At 42.1% G+C, this 20,068-nt stretch overlaps 1 protein-coding gene across 4 annotated transcripts in view; it reads left to right on the top strand.

Annotated features, from left to right (window-relative positions):
* Positions 1-13,737, top strand: part of LOC117772822 (neprilysin-like) — a 32,133-nt gene extending 18,396 nt beyond the window's left edge. For 3 of the 4 annotated variants that reach the window (XM_034604328.1, XM_034604329.1, XM_034604330.1), the window contains exons 6-23: positions 123-218; positions 311-429; positions 555-623; positions 1,195-1,329; positions 1,924-2,025; positions 2,139-2,275; positions 2,418-2,511; positions 3,498-3,626; positions 6,580-6,678; positions 6,793-6,870; positions 7,089-7,192; positions 7,550-7,608; positions 7,710-7,829; positions 8,249-8,382; positions 8,792-8,857; positions 10,217-10,312; positions 10,760-10,836; positions 10,957-13,737. In XM_034604328.1, coding sequence (XP_034460219.1) covers positions 123-218; positions 311-429; positions 555-623; positions 1,195-1,329; positions 1,924-2,025; positions 2,139-2,275; positions 2,418-2,511; positions 3,498-3,626; positions 6,580-6,678; positions 6,793-6,870; positions 7,089-7,192; positions 7,550-7,608; positions 7,710-7,829; positions 8,249-8,382; positions 8,792-8,857; positions 10,217-10,312; positions 10,760-10,836; positions 10,957-11,056 — 1,814 coding nt within the window. In that variant the 3' untranslated portion in view covers positions 11,057-13,737. The remainder of the gene's footprint in view (positions 1-122; positions 219-310; positions 430-554; positions 624-1,194; positions 1,330-1,923; positions 2,026-2,138; positions 2,276-2,417; positions 2,512-3,497; positions 3,627-6,579; positions 6,679-6,792; positions 6,871-7,088; positions 7,193-7,549; positions 7,609-7,709; positions 7,830-8,248; positions 8,383-8,791; positions 8,858-10,216; positions 10,313-10,759; positions 10,837-10,956) is intronic. The other variant, XR_004615840.1, reaches the window with a different exon arrangement.
* The last annotated feature ends 6,331 nt before the right edge of the window (positions 13,738-20,068 follow it).

Here is a 20,068-nt window from a genome sequence, read left to right as displayed (position 1 = left end):
GCATTACACTGAATGAGAAATAAATATAACGTTTATTTTTTTTATACTTTTTTGTAATTTGACTGGTATAATACAAATGTATCCATTATTAAAAAGTTTACCTGTGTGTATTAATCTTTAAGGTTTGATTGAGCTCAGAGGAGGCAGCCCATTGCTCGACATGCTGCCTGATGTGTTTGATTGGCCCATAGCTGTGGACAACTGGGAAACCAACCATGGTAGAGTATTGTTTCCCACTGGCACACGCGGCATATGTCATCCACAGGCGTTTCTTGCTTTCTCACTCCTTCCTTCCCCCCCTGTTCTTCAGGTAAAACATGGAGGTTGGAAGACGTCATCGCCAAGCTGAACGAGAAATACGGAACTCAACTCTTGGTTAACTTTTTCGTCGGCACCGATGACAGGGACTCCAATTCCCACATCATTCATGTAGGTGTGCAAATGTAGCTAGAAATCCCTCATCTCCTTCTTTCTGTGTATCTCACTCTCGCATCGTATCCACGCAGCTCCTTCAGCCAATGTAAATAAATGGATCTTGTCCTCTGCTCTCCTAGTTCGACCAGCAGACAAGTCTCGGGCTCTTGTCCAGAGATTACTACACTTGTACGGGACCCTATGCGGAGGCAAGTTAACATATACACACGTCGCACACACACTTCTAATTTACGATAATGTAAATAGACCCATGTGCTCATTTGGACCAGTGCCACTGAGTCTGGGTTTCATGTCCCCTCGAGTTTGTTTGGGGGAAACCAGACGCCCAAGAAATGATGAGGGCATTTGTTTAGTGCTCGAATTAATTTACTGTTTATTCATGTGCCTACTCGCATTTGTGAGCATGCCTGTACACGCTGAATGAAACGAGGCCATAAGTGATGATCAAAAATCAGTGAGACAAAACAGCAGAGATTTGATTGTGTCTGAGTCCAGACCAGATGTGTGTGATTGGAGCAGACATCCCCTGCCCTGATTTTATTTGAAAGTTCACCACGGACTCTTGATTGATATGCAGAAAGCAGCACTTGACTGCACTCGGCTCGCGGCGGGCTGAGTGTATGTGTGCGTATCTGTGCACAAGTGCAAGCCGTCACCTCCGGTTTTTTGGTCAGTGGCTATATTCAAACCAAATTCAAATTCCTTCCTGTTAAAATAAAGGCAAGATTCGAAGGTAATGAAAGAGTTTGTGTTTGGCAGGCGTGTCGGGCCTATGAGCAGTTCATGATTGACCTGGCGAAGCTGATCCGCACCGACCGGAATCTCGCCATCAACGAAACCAGCATCAGAGAGGAGGTGAAGCGGGTTATGGACCTGGAGAGAGACATCGCAAACGTGAGTGTGCAGTTTTGTGTTCAAACTTTGCCTAACTAGCTTCCCCTGCGTCTGACAGAGAGCGATCTTTTGTTCTCTGAGGAACTGATGGAAGGTGACCTTGTTTTCCCGCAGCACTGCATACCTTATTTTCTATCTCAGCTTCACACAACAGCAGGAATTTGTGAGCAAACCACATGTGACAGTGTGACCTTCCACTCCTGCTTTGTAGCTCAAAGCGGTGTGTTCTCTGCGTGTATGTGGCGGCACTCTGGAGCAGCCGCTGAGTAAAACAAGCTGTTAACTAGCCTGATCCTTACACAACAACTTTTCTCAGACATCAACAGGTTACCACGGTCTGCATTTGTCATCCTGCGCCGCTCTGTTCCGCTGACTGCCATGCTCCACTTCCTCGCTTCTCCGCTGCTGGCTTTTACAAGGCAGTTATAGTGTTGGAACTCTGAAATTTAAAGACCTGAAGCCTCTTGAGACCCTAAATATGTTTTCTGCTGCTGGACCTGCAATGCATGTGCACACATGTGTCAGGAAACAGGGAGGGTGGTGTGTGGTGGCAACATTCTTGATTTTCAACCTCTCTGTCTTGTCCTCTCGAAGTCTACTGATACTCCAGAGGACCGGAACAACCCAGTGTTGCTGTACAACAAGATGAACCTGGGCGATCTCAATGCCAACTTCACCCTTGAGGTTGATTCACAGGTTAAGATAAACTCTTTCTCCGTCAGAATTTCTTATTTCTTTTCCCCTGCCTTCCTCTTCATAATATTTGTTTTCCCGTCTCGTTCTTTGTGCTTTCGGACTCACGCCTGAAGGTATTTGACTGGAGTTACTTCACGGCTAAGCTAATGGATACAGTCAACATCAGCGTTCCTGATACCGAGAAGGTCATAAACTACTCACCAAACTATTACAGAAGACTCAACCTTGTCTTGGCCAAATATAACAAGAGGTGTGTGTGTTTTTGTACGAGTTCTTGGTTGTGTTTGTGTATGATGTGAGGCTGTTAGTGGGGGGAACTCAAAGCATGCAATGCAAACAGCAGTTGCTATTATACCATGTGACCAAGAGACTTTTCTTTCCTCTCCTCACAGGGATCTTCAGAACTACATGGTGTGGCGCTTCGCTATGAACATGGTGGTGGGCCTGAGCAGAAGTTACAGGGACACAAGGAAAGCCTTCCGCAAGGTACACCACCAGGATGCATGTGTTGTTTTTAGAACCCACTTCAAATGAAACACAACCCAGTTCCGAATTGGTTTCAGTCATTCTGTCGAGGCTTTGGTCATATAGACGTGAAAGGGGTGGCTGGGAAAACAATGGACGCTCGCAGGAATTTCCACATAAACATTTAGAGTAACAGCAAGAAGATTTGAGGAAGTTCCTCTTCTTGTGTGGAGTTTACATGACCTCCCCGTGTCTACGTGGGTTTTCTCTGGGTAACACGTACTCCCACAGTTTGAAAGCATGTCGATTGGGTTTAGTTCAACTGGAAACTCTAAATTGATAATAGGCGTGAATATGTACAGTATGTGAATGATTATCTCTGTATGCTAGCGACCTGTCCAGGCTGTACCCCGCCTCTCGCCCAATGTCCGCTGGGATTGGTTCCAGCTCCCCTCTCGACCCTCAAAGGATAAGCAGTATAGATTGATGGATGGATTTTAGAGTGAGACATTTACAAAGTCTATGCAGCCGTGCAAGTGGCTCTGTGTGGCTGTGCTTGAGCTCAATGCAAAAGTTGGCACATCAAACATTTGCTAACTAGCCAACTAACTCTGCCTCAGCTAATTCCCAATCTCACCATGTTATATTCATTGCTGACAGATAATCAATTACCTCCTTGATGGAGGTAACAATGTCAACTTCATCAGATTGGAGGTTTCAAGGTATCACTAAAATGTGTAGGATTCACCCTCTGGGGACTATGAATGTCTGCAATAAAGTCCACGGCAATCCATCCAATAGTTGGGATATTCTTCTTCCGTATTTCTAACGCTCTCTAATCTAATAATTTCCCTTCTGCCCTGTTTCTTACTCTATATTCCTAAATGTAATGGTAATGCATAATGAAGGTGCACATATTAAGAATTGCCAGGAGCCTCTTTAAACAATGTGCTGAGCAGTCCATCCTGCATCTCTAATTGATCTGTGCCTCATTACTTTCCCTGCAGGCTCTGTCTGGCACGACGTCAGAGGCAGCCGTGTGGCGACAGTGTGCACTTTACGTCAACAACAACATGGACAACGCTGTCGGGCGACTTTATGTGCAGGAGGCTTTCTCAGAAAAGAGCAAAGAACTGGTCAGTAGATGTCGGATTATTCTTTAAAATATCAAATTTAATGTTGCGTTGAAAGAGGTTAACATTATCATCAAGGGGAATTCCTTCATTGGGGAGAATACATTCTGTAAAAAACATAAAACATGAATCTTATTATACCTGGACCTGGTACTGAGAATGAATCTGCAGGGAAGGAGTTTTCACAAAATCAGTGTAACAGTGTTTATGAATTCAGTTATTCAGACATTCAGCTTGAGAACATGTGTTTCAGGCACATCCCACTGGGTTTTATTTATGTCTCTTACTCACCTATGTTTTTATCACCCTTGTGTTTTGTGTCTCCACCACGGTAATGTATTTATTTTTGCTTGCACCCATTGAAAGCAGCTGAACAAGGTATCCTAGTTGTCATGCCCACACCACCCACACTCATTGCTATGCGTGTGTGTGTGTGTGCGTGTGTGTGTGTGTGTGTGCGTGCTTTGGCACATGGCCACGTGCACACGAGTCAGATTGTGTGTGTGAGAATGCGTACATCAGTCATAACGGACGAGCGTTTCACACACTGTAAATCTCTGTCATTTCCTGCACCTTTGCCCAGTCCTGTGTGTGGATCTCACTTTGCGCCCGGTGCAAATGTGTTGGTGTGAGTGTTTGAGTTTGTGAAAAACAACACACAACTCTTTTGATCCTGCAAGAAGATATATGAACACTCCTCTCCCCAAATACATGGCCGTTAAAGGGATAGTTCACCCAGAAATGAAAATTCACTCATTATCTACTCAGCTGATTAGTGACCTGTCTTCATATTTGTCTCGAAACGAGGTCATTTACACCAAGTTTTAAACCTAAAAGTCCAGCAGAAGTGGCTCAGCTTGCGGACGTTAGCATTTCCGACGGTCCCTGGATGCACCTCGTCGGAAGATATCAGCAGACATTTACACTAAAAACATGGTGTAAATTACCTTTTCCATTTCATGCTATGTTAAACTTCTTCCGCTCGAGACTTTAGAGGCAAAATTGGGCCATTTTCATGACATTTAACTACTTTACTGATACAGATTTCACACACATACAAATGATTAGTTTATAAAGTATGGTGCCTCTCTTTGGATCTACCTGTTATCTATGTATTTATTTAATTTCTGAAAAGGGAACAGTACAAACATAACTGACACGGCAATTTACCAAATTAAGGTTTCAAGCTGATACATGTATAGTCCCTTGCAGTTCATGCGTAGTTACACAAGATGTTTATGTGCATTTAATGATAATAAACAGACTTTCAGGGAGGTGGGTACTTATTCATCGTTACATACAGTGCAGAGGAAAGGCTCCATCTGATGTACTATTTTAAAATGACTGAATATAATCCAGTCATTGATTTGATATGAACATTACTTTGTTTAGTGTTTGGAGACTGAGTAAATTAAATCAAATTGAATAGCAGTGGATCAATGCCCATCATCATACTATTATGATGCATGCGTACTTAGTAGCCCCTGCATTCAACCATTATGGGATTCCACAAACAGACCAGCTGCAACGCAGGCACACACACACACACACACACACACACACACACACACACACACACACACACACACACACACACACACACACACACACACACACACACAAGCTGGACGCTAAAAGGTTTTCAGGAAGAGCCTCATCATTATGTCGCTCGTTTATGGTTTGTGGCGAACCACAGCGTGTTGTCCGAGTGGCCGTGCAGTGTGTTATTGAGGGGTCTGCTGATGTGATAAGACACTGGAATGCCTCCGTCAGCTCACTGTGGTCTCAGTGAGCCGCTTTGAGGAATCTGGTTGGTTGACCTCCACTGTCACTGCAATTGTTTTAATTTACCCCTCTCCTCTTTTGCCTGCATTCTTTTATAGGTTCACAAACTTTATGCTGGAATTATTCTAAATCTGATTATGTTTATGGACATAAAATAGTGCAGAGATCATGTACGAGACATGGATCGAGCAGCATTGTGACACCATGGTGGCGTCAGTCTGTCTGTCCCACTGTGTGCAGGCACATTCTTTTAAACTGGAGAGCAATACATTACAGAAACATTAACTTTACACCACAGGTTCCCACCCCCCACAAAATCACCCTTTTGATGTGGAGCACCTTGCTGAGCGAATTTGTAACTTGAGACTATCATAGTTCTGTCAATATATTTTGTGAAGACAAATTGTTGACATAAAAATGTTTGTTCAGGAGCAAACATTTATTTATTTAGTAAGAATATAATAACATATTCCAGCATCTACATTTATATGGCACAAGGTTATTTTAGTAACAGAAAACCCAATTTAAAACTACCAGATGCTTCTGTGAGTAAATGAAAATATTTAAAATATGTACATCAGTAGCAATATTAATTATACATCTACAAAATTACAGATGGTATAGCAGACATCTAGTGAGGAGAATTCTAATGCAAGAAGAGGAGACTTTTGTTAATAAGTCCGAATGACTTTTCACACTCTATTTACAGTCGACATTTAAGTCATTATTAATGAATTATTTATACTTGTCATTACCTTGTTCCTTTTATGTGAATCCATATTCTTGATAGCATATCAGTGACATGGATACAATCACTTTAATACCCAAGGTCGTCGCCCTCCAGACAGAGGGAGTGGAACATAGATTCCATCGTGCGTTTATGTGTGACTGTGTAAACATGAGGCCTAATTCAGGGAATTGTATTTTCATGACTTTGTTGCACAGTATGTTGCAAGACTGTTTTTTTGTGTTTTTCACTGGATCCCCTCCGCCGACCTTATGAATAAAGAAGATTAAAAAAACTCCCACACAATGGACAATTTGTACTGACTGACAGTTTGAGGCTCTGTGTTCTTTCTACACTTTTTGTTGTTATACATTAGTGACATGTTTCTGATTGTTCTCTCTCTCTTTGTGTGTGTGTGTCTGTGTGTGTGTGGGGGGGAATCAGATGGAAGAGATGATCAAAGACATTCGGGAAGTGTTCATCAGTAACCTTGATGACCTGACCTGGATGGATGCAGAGACTAAGAAAGCAGCGGAGGAGAAGGTATTCCTTATAATTACCCGTCTGATGTTATTGTGGTGCTTCACGTTGTGTTCTGTAGGATTTGTGGCGACTGGAGGGGTTTGTTTATCGAATCTTCTCTCCCTCTGTCTGTAGGCCCGAGCCATCCGGGAGCGGATCGGCTACTCCGACAACATCATGGACGACAAATACCTGAACAATGAGTACAAAGATGTGAGTGTCTTAAAAAAATGCAATTATGTTTTTTCCGCTAAATTAATGTAAGAGAACACAATGTGCATTCATTGTAGCCACATATCGGTTCTGTTCTGTGAAAAACATCTCGGTGCATTCTTGGCTCTCGTGAGGCTTGCTGCTGAATATATGACCGGGTGTTGATAGCTCTCATCGCAGCTAATCCTCCTGCTTCTCTGGCTCTGTGTTGGTGTTAGCTGAGCTACAACGCAGAGGAGTACTTTGAAAACATCCTACAGAACCTGGAGTATGTGCAGAAGAAACGTCTGCGGAAACTCCGAGTCAAAGTCAACAAAGACGAGTAAGATCCCCCGGGGGTGGGGTGGTGGGGGGGGGGGGTTTGTAATTACACTGATGCTCGACAAAGAGGGCTTTTTTTTTTCTCGGATGTGCAGTAATTTAAAGCTACGATGTGAAGTATTTAATACACTTATAACAAATCACTTATCCACTAATGGTATTTGTGGTGTGAAACACAAGCTTGCATGTAGCATAGTGCATTCACACTCTCCCACACAGACTCCTACTCACATGTACAGTTCAGCCTTCAGCTGAGCACAGCAGGAATGCTAATATTAGCCTGGTTATTATTAACCACGTGTTAATTTTAATACTCAAATTTTCATGCCGCCCTTCGCACTTCTGAACTGTTCTTCAGGTGGGTCACCGGAGCTGCTGTCGTCAACGCATTCTACTCATCCAGCAAAAACCAAATAGGTACATTCACACGTGCACAAAGGTTTACAAACATTCATACGTGCAGTTATTTTAAAAGACAAATGACTTAAAGTGTTTTTGTTTTTTTCCCCTGGTGTCAGTGTTCCCCGCAGGTATCCTCCAGCCGCCTTTCTTCAGCAAAGGCCAGGCCAAATCTCTCAACTACGGCGGCATCGGCATGGTGATCGGTCATGAGATCACACATGGCTTTGATGACAATGGTACGATTTTCCACATTGTTGCTCTCGCTTCCGCCCGGAGGCAGTTTTGCCTGATTGCTTTGGATAATTTCTCTTTCTGTAACTGGTACCATTTCACGAAAAAAGTTTTGACATGCCATTTCTGAGTTCCGCCTCAGATTGTTTTGTACTGCTCTCATTTTGAAGTTATTAGGTTCAATTTTTAAGATGTCAGTGTTCTTTTATACTGAAATCCACAACTGCAAGCTGCCCAGAAACACACAATGGAAAGTAATGAAATGGAATGGAAACATGTAATTTACACCGCATGCGGCTTTTGAGTTCTGTCTCAGAGAAAAAGATAAAAGCTTTTTGGGTCATTTGAAATACATCACAATAGTTTATTTTGTTGATCAAATCCAAGCAGCTGAATCTCTGTGCATCTGGCCTCTTTTTTTTAGGCCGTAACTATGATAAGGACGGTGACCTGAAGGACTGGTGGACACCAGACTCCACTCAGAGGTTCCTGGAGCTGTCAAAGTGCATCGTCGATCAGTACGGCAACTTCAGTTGGGACCTGGCCAACGGACTTAATGTACGTCTTGGTAGACTCTACTTCTCTCTGCTTCATTTTATCAGATTTTGTGTTTTATGGACAATATTTTCTCAAATATTATCCTCAACCTTGCTTTTGTCTTATTTTATTTCCTTTTAGCTTTGCCAGCGTATCCAACTGGCAAAATCTTCTGTTCCCCCCATTTCTGCAGCTTCATCTCATCGTCTTTAATATTTTGTGTTGACATATCAATCCCTCTCCCTGCCTTTGCCTCTTCTCCTCTGTCCTCTTGCTTTGAACAATGCCTCTTTTATTCAACGAGAAAATTATTTCTTGATTCCAAAGAGCATTATTTGTGATTTGCTGGAATATATAGGAGAAAAAAATGACAGTCTGTCCTTTCTACTTGCCAATCTTTGTCATCTCTCTCCTTCTGTCGCCTCTCTAGTTAAATGGTAACAACACCCTCGGGGAGAACATCGCTGACAATGGAGGGATACGTCAGGCGTATCAGGTAATGAGCCTGAAAACAAAGGAGGAAACTTGGTTTAAGAGCGCTGGTTTACAGATGAGGTGGGGGGGGGGGGCTTGGTCGGGGGTTTGTTATTATCATCAGTTTGCTAACATGAATAGAGGAGTCATTTCGCCACGTCACAGACTGGCTCATTAGCTGCTGTATACACAACAATGAAGAACATGGTGTTGCCACTAATAGCATTGAACAGCAAAAGGACGTTCACAGATTCTTATGTGATGCAAGATGACAAACATGTTCATTGCGAAACAAGCATTCTGTCATACAAGTATTTCTGTGCAATGCATTTATATAGTCAATTCTGTGGCTCTTTTGCAGGCAATCAGTGATTCGATTTTTTTTACAATGCGTGAATTAGCATTTAGATGCACATTTAAATGCTGAAAATACATTTTACATAAGCTGCAGCGACAAATTTCATTCATGGCGAATAATTCACGGTTGAACAGATTATTTCAAAAACAACACAGATGTATATTATGTAGACACGACACAGGTACAGCTCAACAATCTCCAAACAGAATCTTAACCCATATTCTACGAGAGGTTTAGAGGCAGTATCCCGCAGAAATGTGTCATTTTCATAAATGGAATAACAACCAATACTGAAAAAAAAAAGACAATTTATATACAAACTGGTCAGGGGCAGGTTCAGGACCTGTGCTGTTGATATTTTTTTCAAATCTGTCAAAGGTCAAGCTCACAACGCGTGTACAAAAGCAAGTGGTCCAAATTTCACAAAATTAGATGTTTATGCTTTGGCGACAAGCCTCCGCATTTCTGCTCTTGGATTTTATTCATATATCGATTGAGCTGCTTCCCTCCGCTGAGCACAAAGGGATAAGAACTTGTGTATCGCTGCTTGTTGCTATTTACACATGTTCCTCTACTGCATCGATATTAATAGCCACAACACACATTATGCTCATCAGGAATTAAAATCTCATTTTATAATGCATTGTCATTATCATTTTATATTTTTTTTAGCCTACAGCCCTCTTATAATTGTCAAGCTACAATAATTGGATTATGTTGTCAATCAATAACATCCGTCTGTGGTTAAACTTTAAAATGTTTGATTCTTATACATTTGAATAATGTAGCACATATTAAATATTTAACACATCATGTACTATGAAGCATCTCTCTGAATTTTTTATTTAAAATGCTGGGTTTATTGCTTTATTTTGTTCAAAATTTACAGCTGAATAGTCAGAAATGGTTTTCCGAGATTTATAAAGTACAGAAGCAAGCTGAAATTTTTTTTTTTTTTCTTTTTCATAAAAAAATAAAAAGGTCATCTTTAATAATTTAATCTGTCTTGTGTCAAAACAATAGGCCTACAAGAACTATGTGAGTCAGCACGGAGAGGAGCCAACACTGCCTGGCATTGACCTTTCCCACGATCAACTCTTCTTCTTAAACTTTGCTCAGGTAACAGAGGGATGGATTCTTAGATCACGGATTGTAAAATGGATGGATGGAATTTTTGTTGATTAGATGGATGAGGGTTGGATGGAATAAAAGACCAGGTGCATGGATGTTTTATGGATATGAACGGATGGATACCGGTTTTATTTTTTTAAACATTTTGTGTTGCAATGGGTGGATGAATTGATGGATGGATGGACAGATTTGTTGATTTATTGATTGGTGGGATGGATCGATGGATGGAATATTTTGTGATTTGAAGGTGTCGGATGGATGATGGTTGGATGGAATGAAAGACCAGGTAAATGGATGTTCTATGGACATGAATGGATGGATACTGGTTTTTATTTAGTAAAACACACCCCTGTTACAATGGGTGGATGAATTGATAATGGATGGATGGATGGATAAATTAATGTAAGGATGGATCTTAATCACTGTTTTTTTCAGGTGTGGTGTGGGACACACAGACCAGAACAGGCTGTTAATTCCATCAAAGTCGATGTACACAGTCCGGGGAAATTCAGGTAAATCCAAACCAACAGTATTATGCTTGGGGCAAAGGGCAGGAAGCCCATTACAGTGGTATTAACATTTTAAAAACTTGGGAAAACAGTGTGTCATGTAAATCCTCTCATGTGTCACAGGGTACTGGGCTCCCTTCAGAACTTCCCAGAGTTTTCCAAAGCATTCAGCTGCAACAAGAGCAGCCAAATGGTCCCTGCCAACATCTGCCGTGTGTGGTGATCCACAGACCTCTGGGATGGGCACTGTTCTCACATGGGGTCTTCCCCATCCGCCCGACAGTACCTCTCCCCTCTGACTGCTGGAGCACTCGTGTGTGGGGCTACAGGGAAGTGACAGCTCCCCTTGGCTCTTTACTGGATGGACCAGGGCTGGTGGACTGACACTGCAGAATGCACTTCCTCCAAGGAGAGCAGCGGACTGAACCCTCACGGAGAACCGTCTCTCCGACTCCGATACTGTAGTTCATTCAATCAGCCTAATTACTCTGCTTCTCACTGGATACACTCACTCCTTGTGTTATTACTTTTCTCTCTCCATTTTCATCTGGTTTTACTTATCATTTTTGAGTCTGACAATGTGGATATGAGTGTGTGTGTGTGTGTTTGTGTGTGTGTGTGTGTGTGTGTGTGAGCGTGTGAGAGAGTGTGTGTTTCAGTCAAAATACTGTGCAAGTGGTTGGCAGGAGAGGGGCAGACAGACAAATGTGCTCAATCCCACTGGCATATGAATACGCTGCACACCCACTCACACTCATACACATGTAACAGGGCTGAACCACTGTACTGTATGTGGGCCTGAGCTGTTTGCCTTTCAAAAAACCTCCGCTGGTTTCAGCCTCCATCTACACACACTGACACACAATCTACTCGTATTGTACCCTTTGTTAATACATCGAACTAGATAAGGTAAATTATTACAGAAAATCTGAATTTATTTTGATGAATAAACAGATAAGTAGTTAAGCGTGATCATGTATTACACAATAATATAATGATATATATGAACGTACATTTAATGATAATGACTGCTGTTCGTTTGCAGTACGTCAAATACACCAAAATGCATTTTTTGCCTTTAAGATGACAACTGATTACGAATCATTGAGCTGACAATCGACAGACTTCAGACCCTTTTTATATGTTCATTGAGCCTCCTTTGTGTTTCTGTATGAATGTATGTATCTATGTATTTTCCAGTCTTTGCAAGTCATAATGATTGCTGCCTATTGTTTGTTAAGCAAATTGCTTTGCCTTACATGGTCTGTGTGAGAGTGTCTTTGTATCTGCAGGAGAACAACAGACGAGAAATGTATCATTAAAAGAAAAGGTTTGTGTTTTTCACAAACACGATTCGAAGAGAAGACCTGTATCATGTTGTCCGTATGCTACGGCTAGCAGCCGGTTACCTTAGCTTAGCATGAAGACTGAAAACATCCAACCTGGCTGTGTTATGCCTCTAAAGCTCATTAAGTAGCACCTCAAATCTCGTTTGTTTAATCAGTACAAATCAAAGTGTAAAAACACATCCGTGGAATCTCCGCTGGGTCCCTGGCAACCCGAGAGTGATGACAATGCTGCAGGATTTTGCACCTTTTCACTTAAATCTACGTCTGGATTAAACAAACAAATCAGAATGTGCTAATTTGTGAGTTTTAAATATTGTTTTCCTTTTTACCTTTGGACATACCCAGGCTAGCTGTTAACCATGTTTCCAGTCGTTATGCTAAGTGAATGTAACCCTCTCCTGGCTGTGGCTTTTCAAAAAAACGTCTGCAAGTAATGTCTGCTGCACATTAGAGATCTTTCAAATCTTAACTGATTAAAAAAATTACAGATGCAACATTTTTTTTTATCTCTTAATTGCGGGACCACACACTTGGCAAATTCTAAGTGGTGATTTCAGAGACTTAAGAGCCCCACAGAATCTTGCATGATCGACTAGACTTCAGGATAAAAACGTAGTTGGAGGCGGACTGCTGGCGTTCCACAAGTTTGTCTTGTGTGTTTCGGTTCTTAACACAAGTAAGACCCTTCCCAGTCAGCTCATTCTTACTGGTTATTGCAGGTTTCTGCTAACTCGCCCAATCCTTTCATTCAACACTACAGGATCATTTGGTCAGATCATCTCAGTCTCAAATCCCCTGCAATCATCAGGGGAGCTGAACTGGAATCCAAACCCGACAGGTTATCATCTGTGCAGCAGGCATTAGTGAACTTTTCCTTTCAGAAATGTGTTGTGATCTCGGTTTGAATCACATGAAGTGCACAGTCACCAAATTCTTTCACGCACTGATGGAAAAATGTAATCGACACAGGACAATATGATAAAGGTTCTTTGAAGGGATGTTCTTATTGCATCTATTTTAAACTTGCCAGAACATTTGCTGGAAATTACGGAACTTTTGAAAAGTGCATGCATTTTTTCTGAATGCAGAAGGTTATATGAAGTCAATGGAGCCCAACATGACTTTATTTTCTACGCTGAAATGCATCTGAGGCTGTGATACAAGGTGTGGAAATGTTTGCCTATTGCCTTTTTATATAGAGATTAGTGCAATGAATGATGTGCCCTGCTCATGTAGACCACTTCTTCAGATCATACACCCACACTCTCCACGTTCAGCCTTTATACAGTACATTGTTATTTTCCCCCATGTTTTGTTCTCATCTTTGTTATTGCAAGCTTCGTGCCGCTCTCTCACTGTTCACCCCTCACACTTTCTTTCTTTCTGCCTCTCTCTCTCTCTCTCTCTCTCTCTCTCTCTCTCTCTCACCCCACCTGTAGAAAGACAGATATACCTCAGTTGCCTGTATTTAGATACTTTATAATAATGACTGATAATCATCTTGAGGAGCATTTTTGTTTTTCTTTCAAAATAAATCTTTAAATAACACATTTGAGTCCTGCAAGGTCTGTGTGTGTGGTTGTGCGTTTTCATCATTTTAAATCTGATGTTACAGGCAAACAGCCTCAAAATGGGACACATCCTTTTATGTTGGACTTAAATTGTGCACTGCGAAACAATGTGAGCATACTAAATATCTTGCCGGTGCTGACTTGACTTGATTATTTCCCCGGAGACTTAAACATATAGAGATTTTATTGTAATGCACACTGTGCTTTTCTTAAAATATGGTTCAACTACCGAGACATTCCTACGTTATGATTCACTCATTATACATCATTAGTTACCTGAGGGAGAGTATTTAGAATACAGGGGTTTAATTTCATTTCGTAATTTCCATAGAGACGGGGGAAAAAAGTTTAAATGCAGCGTTCACCAAACTCTTTCCCAGCTGATTTGACCTGTAAGCATTGGGGGGGAATACGGGCTAATGTGTGAAGTTGGTCAAAGGCACAACGCAAACAAATTAATGTGAAACATCTTTATGGCTGTTCCTGAGCTTCCTACTGGTAAATATACCCCATGCTGCAATGAACCAGCAAACACTTTTCCTGGCACGGGGATGATTGAAACTGCAGATGCGAAACAGTCGGCAATGAAAAGGGAATAAGGGGAAGAAATAAATCTTTAGGAGGTTCGGAGGTAAAAGAGGTGAAGATAATTACAACACACAGGACGTATAGAACAGGGGCGCCAAGTAGGAGCAACAGAATGGTCCAACTTTGAAGCCAAGTGTCAAAAATGCCTTGAGGAATGGGGGAGCGGAGCAAGAGCCGACACACACTTGTGCAAATATACACAGACGTAAAGTTGGGAAGTTTATGACCTTTGTTTTATTTATTTCTTAACCTTTAGAAGGTGTTACCGCAATATAAACGTCAACCTATTAGTGGTTTATGGTGCATTATTTCAATAAACAATTGTAATGTGAATGCCCCCCCCCCCCCCCTCCAATTGGTGGAGCTGACCGACAGCTTTTTATGGGATCTGCTCCACATTCCACAAAATGTCAGCAGAACGTGTGGCAATACGAGCGTCAGGATAGGTGGGCCTTCAAAAAAATCAATACAAGACCGCACTCCTTAAGCCTTTTCCAGATGTTAATTTGGTGCGTAAATTCAATTTGACTTGAAGTGATTGTGTGTTAACACATTTACACGTCTCTGAGGCTCATTCAAGTATCGTTTTCAGCTTAAAACCTGTCGAAGTTGCTTATTTGCTGCCTGGCTTTCCCCCCTTGTTGCTCTCACTGGCTTGTAGCACTTTGGTAGATAAATGAAAGTCACACCACCCACTTTCTCTCTCACCCTCCCTGTCATTAGCGGTTTAGCTAACTAACATCACAGCTAACATTACAACACTTCAGCATGTTCCCGGGAAAGTGTTTTGCACTTTGAACACTACAGCCCGCTGATGTTTTACCCTGAGGTAACACAGAGCACGTGGGATGTTCTTACGAACAAGAAATGAAACTTATATCTTTCTGTGGAATAAGCATAATTAAAACGTATGCCCTTAAAACCTTTCACCATAGGACCATTTCTAGAAAGTCACCCATGCTGGAACTTTTGTTTTTGCTCTCGATACAAATTTGTTCCCCCCCTCATGTTGCCCTCTGGTCATAAAACGACTCAGCTTTCCTTCATGTGTCCTTTGGGCGACCCTAACAGTTGGGGGTTGGGGGCATGCAGCCCGAGGAATGCCTGTGTGTGTGTGTGTGGTGTCTGAGGTGTTAGACATTATACACTCACACCAAACGCACACCCTGTGCATAGACACATATGTGTGCAAATTATAGGATCATATGTGAGAAAGTGAATTAGTGTGTGTCATGCAGTTTTACACTTGACTTTAAAGGAGCTTTTATTGTGAAGTGGACTATCACTGTTCCTATTGTGAAAGGTCACTAATAAATTGGGATATGAACAGGTTTGAATTTGTTTACAAAATTTTAATGGCCTTGATTTTAATATAAAAACTCTTTCATGTACTTGCATATGGAAAATATAATGTAATGTAAAATAGCGACATCCTGTGGATGTTCAACATAATCATATGATAATGTGATAACAATAATGTTTCAAATAGCAAATGTAAATTTAGCTGACATCTGTTCTCACTTCCTCTTCACAGTTTAAAGGGGACATAGCATGCCCATTTTACCACAAGTTGATATGGTTCCTTGGGGTCTTAATGAAATGTCTGTAACATACTTTGGTCAAAATACCACAAGGATCATTTCAAACAGCACCCTTTTTACCCTGTATAAAACAGCCCTCCACAGAGTGACCTGTTTTGAGTGCCTGTTCCTTTAAATGCTAATGAGCCAGCTCCCCTCTCCCCCCATGATTTTAAATGATATAAATTACATATTTTATATGATATAAATTATCAAATATGCATCCCATACTTTGTATTCCCCTTCTGTTGTCCTGGAGTTTTAATTTTCCCAATCACATAATTAAATGTCCCCCTCTGCCCATCCACTACAAGCACACAAGCAGACAGACAGAGAGAGAAAGAGAGGGGTGGGGGGGGCTATGAAGACCATCATTTACCCCCGAACCCCGACATTCAACGGGTACAACAACAAGCGGAGAAAGCAGAATCGCGGGCTGACCTTATATATACAGTCTATGGGGCTGACCAGCGGAGAAATGCTCGTCCCGTGTGAACAGCCAGACGGCTGCGTGCTGGAGAACGGCGCTGCGCTGCCTCGCAGCGGCGCTTCCGCGTCCGGTGTACCCCGGCGTAACTACTGTAACCCGGCGTACAGTAGAGCTGAACACTGCGGAAGTCTTCCACACAGCTGGCAGTGTGGAAGACCGCTGCGAGGCAGCGCAGCGCCGTTCTCAAGCGCGCAGCCGCCTGGCTGTTCACACGGGACATGCATTTCTCCGCGCTGGTCAGCCCCATAGACTGTATATATAAGGTCAGCCCGCGATTCTGCTTTCTCCGCTTGTTGTTGTACCCGTTGAATGTCGGGGTTCGGGGGTTACAGTAGCGCTGAACACTGCGGAAGTCTTCCACACTGCTGGCTGTGTGGCGCTGACACAAATTCCAGCTCACGCACGGGAGAGCGAGCGGTCGCGCCCGAGCAGCTGCTGCAGCCTCCCAGTCCCAACGATCCAGATAAATGCCACATGTGAGTGAATCGCGGGCTGACCAGCGGAGAAATGCTCGTCCGGTGTGAACAGCCCGGCTGCGCGCTTGGGAACGGCGCTGCGCTGCCTCGCAGCCTCGCTGCCTCGCAGCCTCGCAGCCTCGCTGCCTCCGGTGTAAACCCGGCGTAGCGAGTGTGGGGGGACGGGTGGGGGGGGTGGGCCAAGACCATGTATGGAGACTTCCAGTTCCTTGTTACGACACAAAACCCAGGAAGCGCAATCGAGTCGCTCAAGCATGACGTTTCTGACTTAGAGGAACTATAACAAAACGCGCGAGTGTTTTTTCCCCAGAGTTTTTGGGTTGTGTGGCTTGGTTGTGTTGGCTTGTAGATTTGGCTACTGACAGCTTACTTATTATGACTTATTATTATTTAATCACACAATAACTCAGCATAGCTCTGTCTCTCTCTTTTCCCACAAAAGGTGGAGAAACTGTTTACGGTTAAATTAACAATCGATCCTCATTTTGCCGCAGACAGGTGAGAGATCAAAATCATTACTTTTACATCTTAGTGCACTCGGTGACACTGTCGACTGTGCATTTCTAATGAACTACCTCAAATTTGACTCTGGCATGAAGGTCACAGCACTGAATGGGTTCAGCTGATATAACACATTTTCTGTCACAATGGGAAATGCCACTTCTATTTTTGATGTGCAGTTCTCCCTGGGGCTTCTCTTTGTTACAGCCTTCATTTTGTTTTCCATTTGGATGGTCCCATTAGGCCAATTAATCCGCAGTAGTTTATTATTTTCTTGCATTTTAGTACACATAAGTTACCCGGATAAACTAGACTCAAAGTATCTTGTACTGGTATAAACTTTCAGATGTTTGGGAGAATTAACTTTTTTTTTATCATCGAACCTGATTTCAATGCTCATAAAAATGTGTTGCTTTCATGTCGTTACCTTGTTCAAAGTGCACCACAATAACATCACGTTACTCACAGCTTTCAGTCTGTGATCTTTTTAAGTTTTATTGAAAGTGCAGCTTGATCTGCCCTAAAGCTACTCTTATTACACACTTGTGAATTCTGTATGAGTCAGTGAGGAGCATCAGATTCACATGCAGGGCCAAAAACAAGTTAAAGACCAAAGGAGACCTGGTTTCACCCTCAACACCCCTGGACCTGCCTAAGGCAAGGTTGTTCCTATACCATGGCTACAAACAACATGACTGGTGTTCTACTGCTACTGCACTGTATTCCTACTACAATATTTAGTTTTAGTTTACATTCTTTTAAATGAGACTGAGAATGTTATGCTCATATTCAGGTTCATAATTCTAATTAAAAGCCTCTATCTGAAAGGCTCCTGTCTCTTTAAGGCCCCCTTTCCGATGAAGCCAAGTCTGTTCTGATTGGCCAGCTGGCCCACACAGTTGTGATTGGTCAACACTTCAAACGCATGTCTGTTATGTTGGCCGTTTTACTAGGCTTTGATGGGGGGGTGCAAGACTAGGCATTGCGCAAATGTGGGGAATTGTGATGTCACATGACTTCACAATTCACGGAATTAGAGCCTGGACTACTGACGAGCTATTTCAGGTGCTACAGGAGCAGTGTTTTCTGCAGGGAGAGGAGCCCCCTTTATCGCAAACATTAGGTTTCTTTACAGACCTTTTAGTTAGTTAGTTAGTTAGTTATTTAGCTAGTTAGTTAGTTGGTTAGTAAGTTAGTTAGCTTATTATCCGGAATAGGGGAAACTCAGTTGGACAACATTCACATAAACAAAAACCTATATACTACAAAGGAAAGGGAAACATTGAAAAAAGCACAATATGCCTCCTTAATATTTCCTTTTTAAAACTACTTTACCAAGCTGCATTGTGCACAAATTACTATGTATATTACTATTAGCTGAGGACTGTGAGGAAGTATTTCCCCCCAAGCCTTAACTAGACTATAACTTACTTTAGAGCTCTGGGTAAAGCAAAAGAATGGGGACAGTTTAATATGTGACACCAAACACATTAGTCCGAATCTCCAAACCTGAACTCCCCACAACCAAAGTGGTACATCGCATCTTACATCATATCACTCCGCCAATGTTAAACACCACTCACATTATGGAAGGTGCACCACATTATATAGATCCAGATTTAGAATACACTATGTATTCTATATACCGCATATAATTACCATGAATTAAAAATGGAAAATCTCAAACATAAAATGAAAAAATGGGAATCCACAAATAATATCTACAAAATAAACCTCATTGTTGTTCAGGATGTTTAAAATATTTTGTGACAAACAGTATATGAGCCTCGTTTTAGGATGGAGCAGCTGTTACTTTTGGGTCCCAGTCATGTATTTTTCCATATTTTCTCCAAATGACTTCATTCCACTAAGCAAGCAGCAGTACAATTTGACTTGTAGACACAGAGTGTTAATGTACCGCACCTGGCCAACTGCATTACCCAGCACCATGTGGTGGGCTCCCATAATGATATGTGGGGACAGAAATGTCAAATTGAAGCCGGCTACGAGAGCTGTGAAGCGGGTGCGTGTGGCAGAGTGGCAGCGAGAGATCGTGTTCTGCCCTCGCTGAAGTAAACAGATTGAGCCTGTTAACGGCACAAACACACAATTATGGTACAAGTTGCAAACATCCTGATGCTGCACTGTTTGTCATGTTTTCCGGCCTGAACAAGTGTGTGCTGTGTTTATGCATCTGACATATGTTTCTGCTAAACATACTGCATGTGGCACAGAAAGTTTCCATCGCTACCTCATTACTCATGTTTGCATCTGGTGCACATGTTCATTACATAGCATTACATTTCATTTAGCTGACGCTTTTATCCAAAGCAACTTAAAATAAGTGCATTCAACCACGTACAAACGCAGAACAACAAGAATCAAGTAAGTACAATTTGCTTTAAAAAATCCAAACTACAAAGTGCTCCATGTTCAACATAACAACATGTGCATAACCTTATTTAGCCTGTGCTGGATTATGAGGAGTACACCCCCCCCGCTTTCTTGAAAGTGGATGCGACACAATCTACAGTAACAACCAGGGAATGTAAATAATCCTCAGATAACAGTGCTACTATTACAGATTTGGAGGCTGAGTTGTAATGACGACTTATTTCCTAACTTATGACCTGACTTGTTGGGCAAAGAGACTTGTTTGATTGCTTCTAAATGAAACAGA

This window comes from Hippoglossus hippoglossus, chromosome 13 (genome assembly GCF_009819705.1).
Source record: "Hippoglossus hippoglossus isolate fHipHip1 chromosome 13, fHipHip1.pri, whole genome shotgun sequence".
NCBI classification, from domain to species: domain Eukaryota; kingdom Metazoa; phylum Chordata; class Actinopteri; order Pleuronectiformes; family Pleuronectidae; genus Hippoglossus; species Hippoglossus hippoglossus.
The sequence above is the reverse complement of the archived record's forward strand: the minus strand, read 5'-3'. Positions and strand labels throughout refer to the sequence as shown.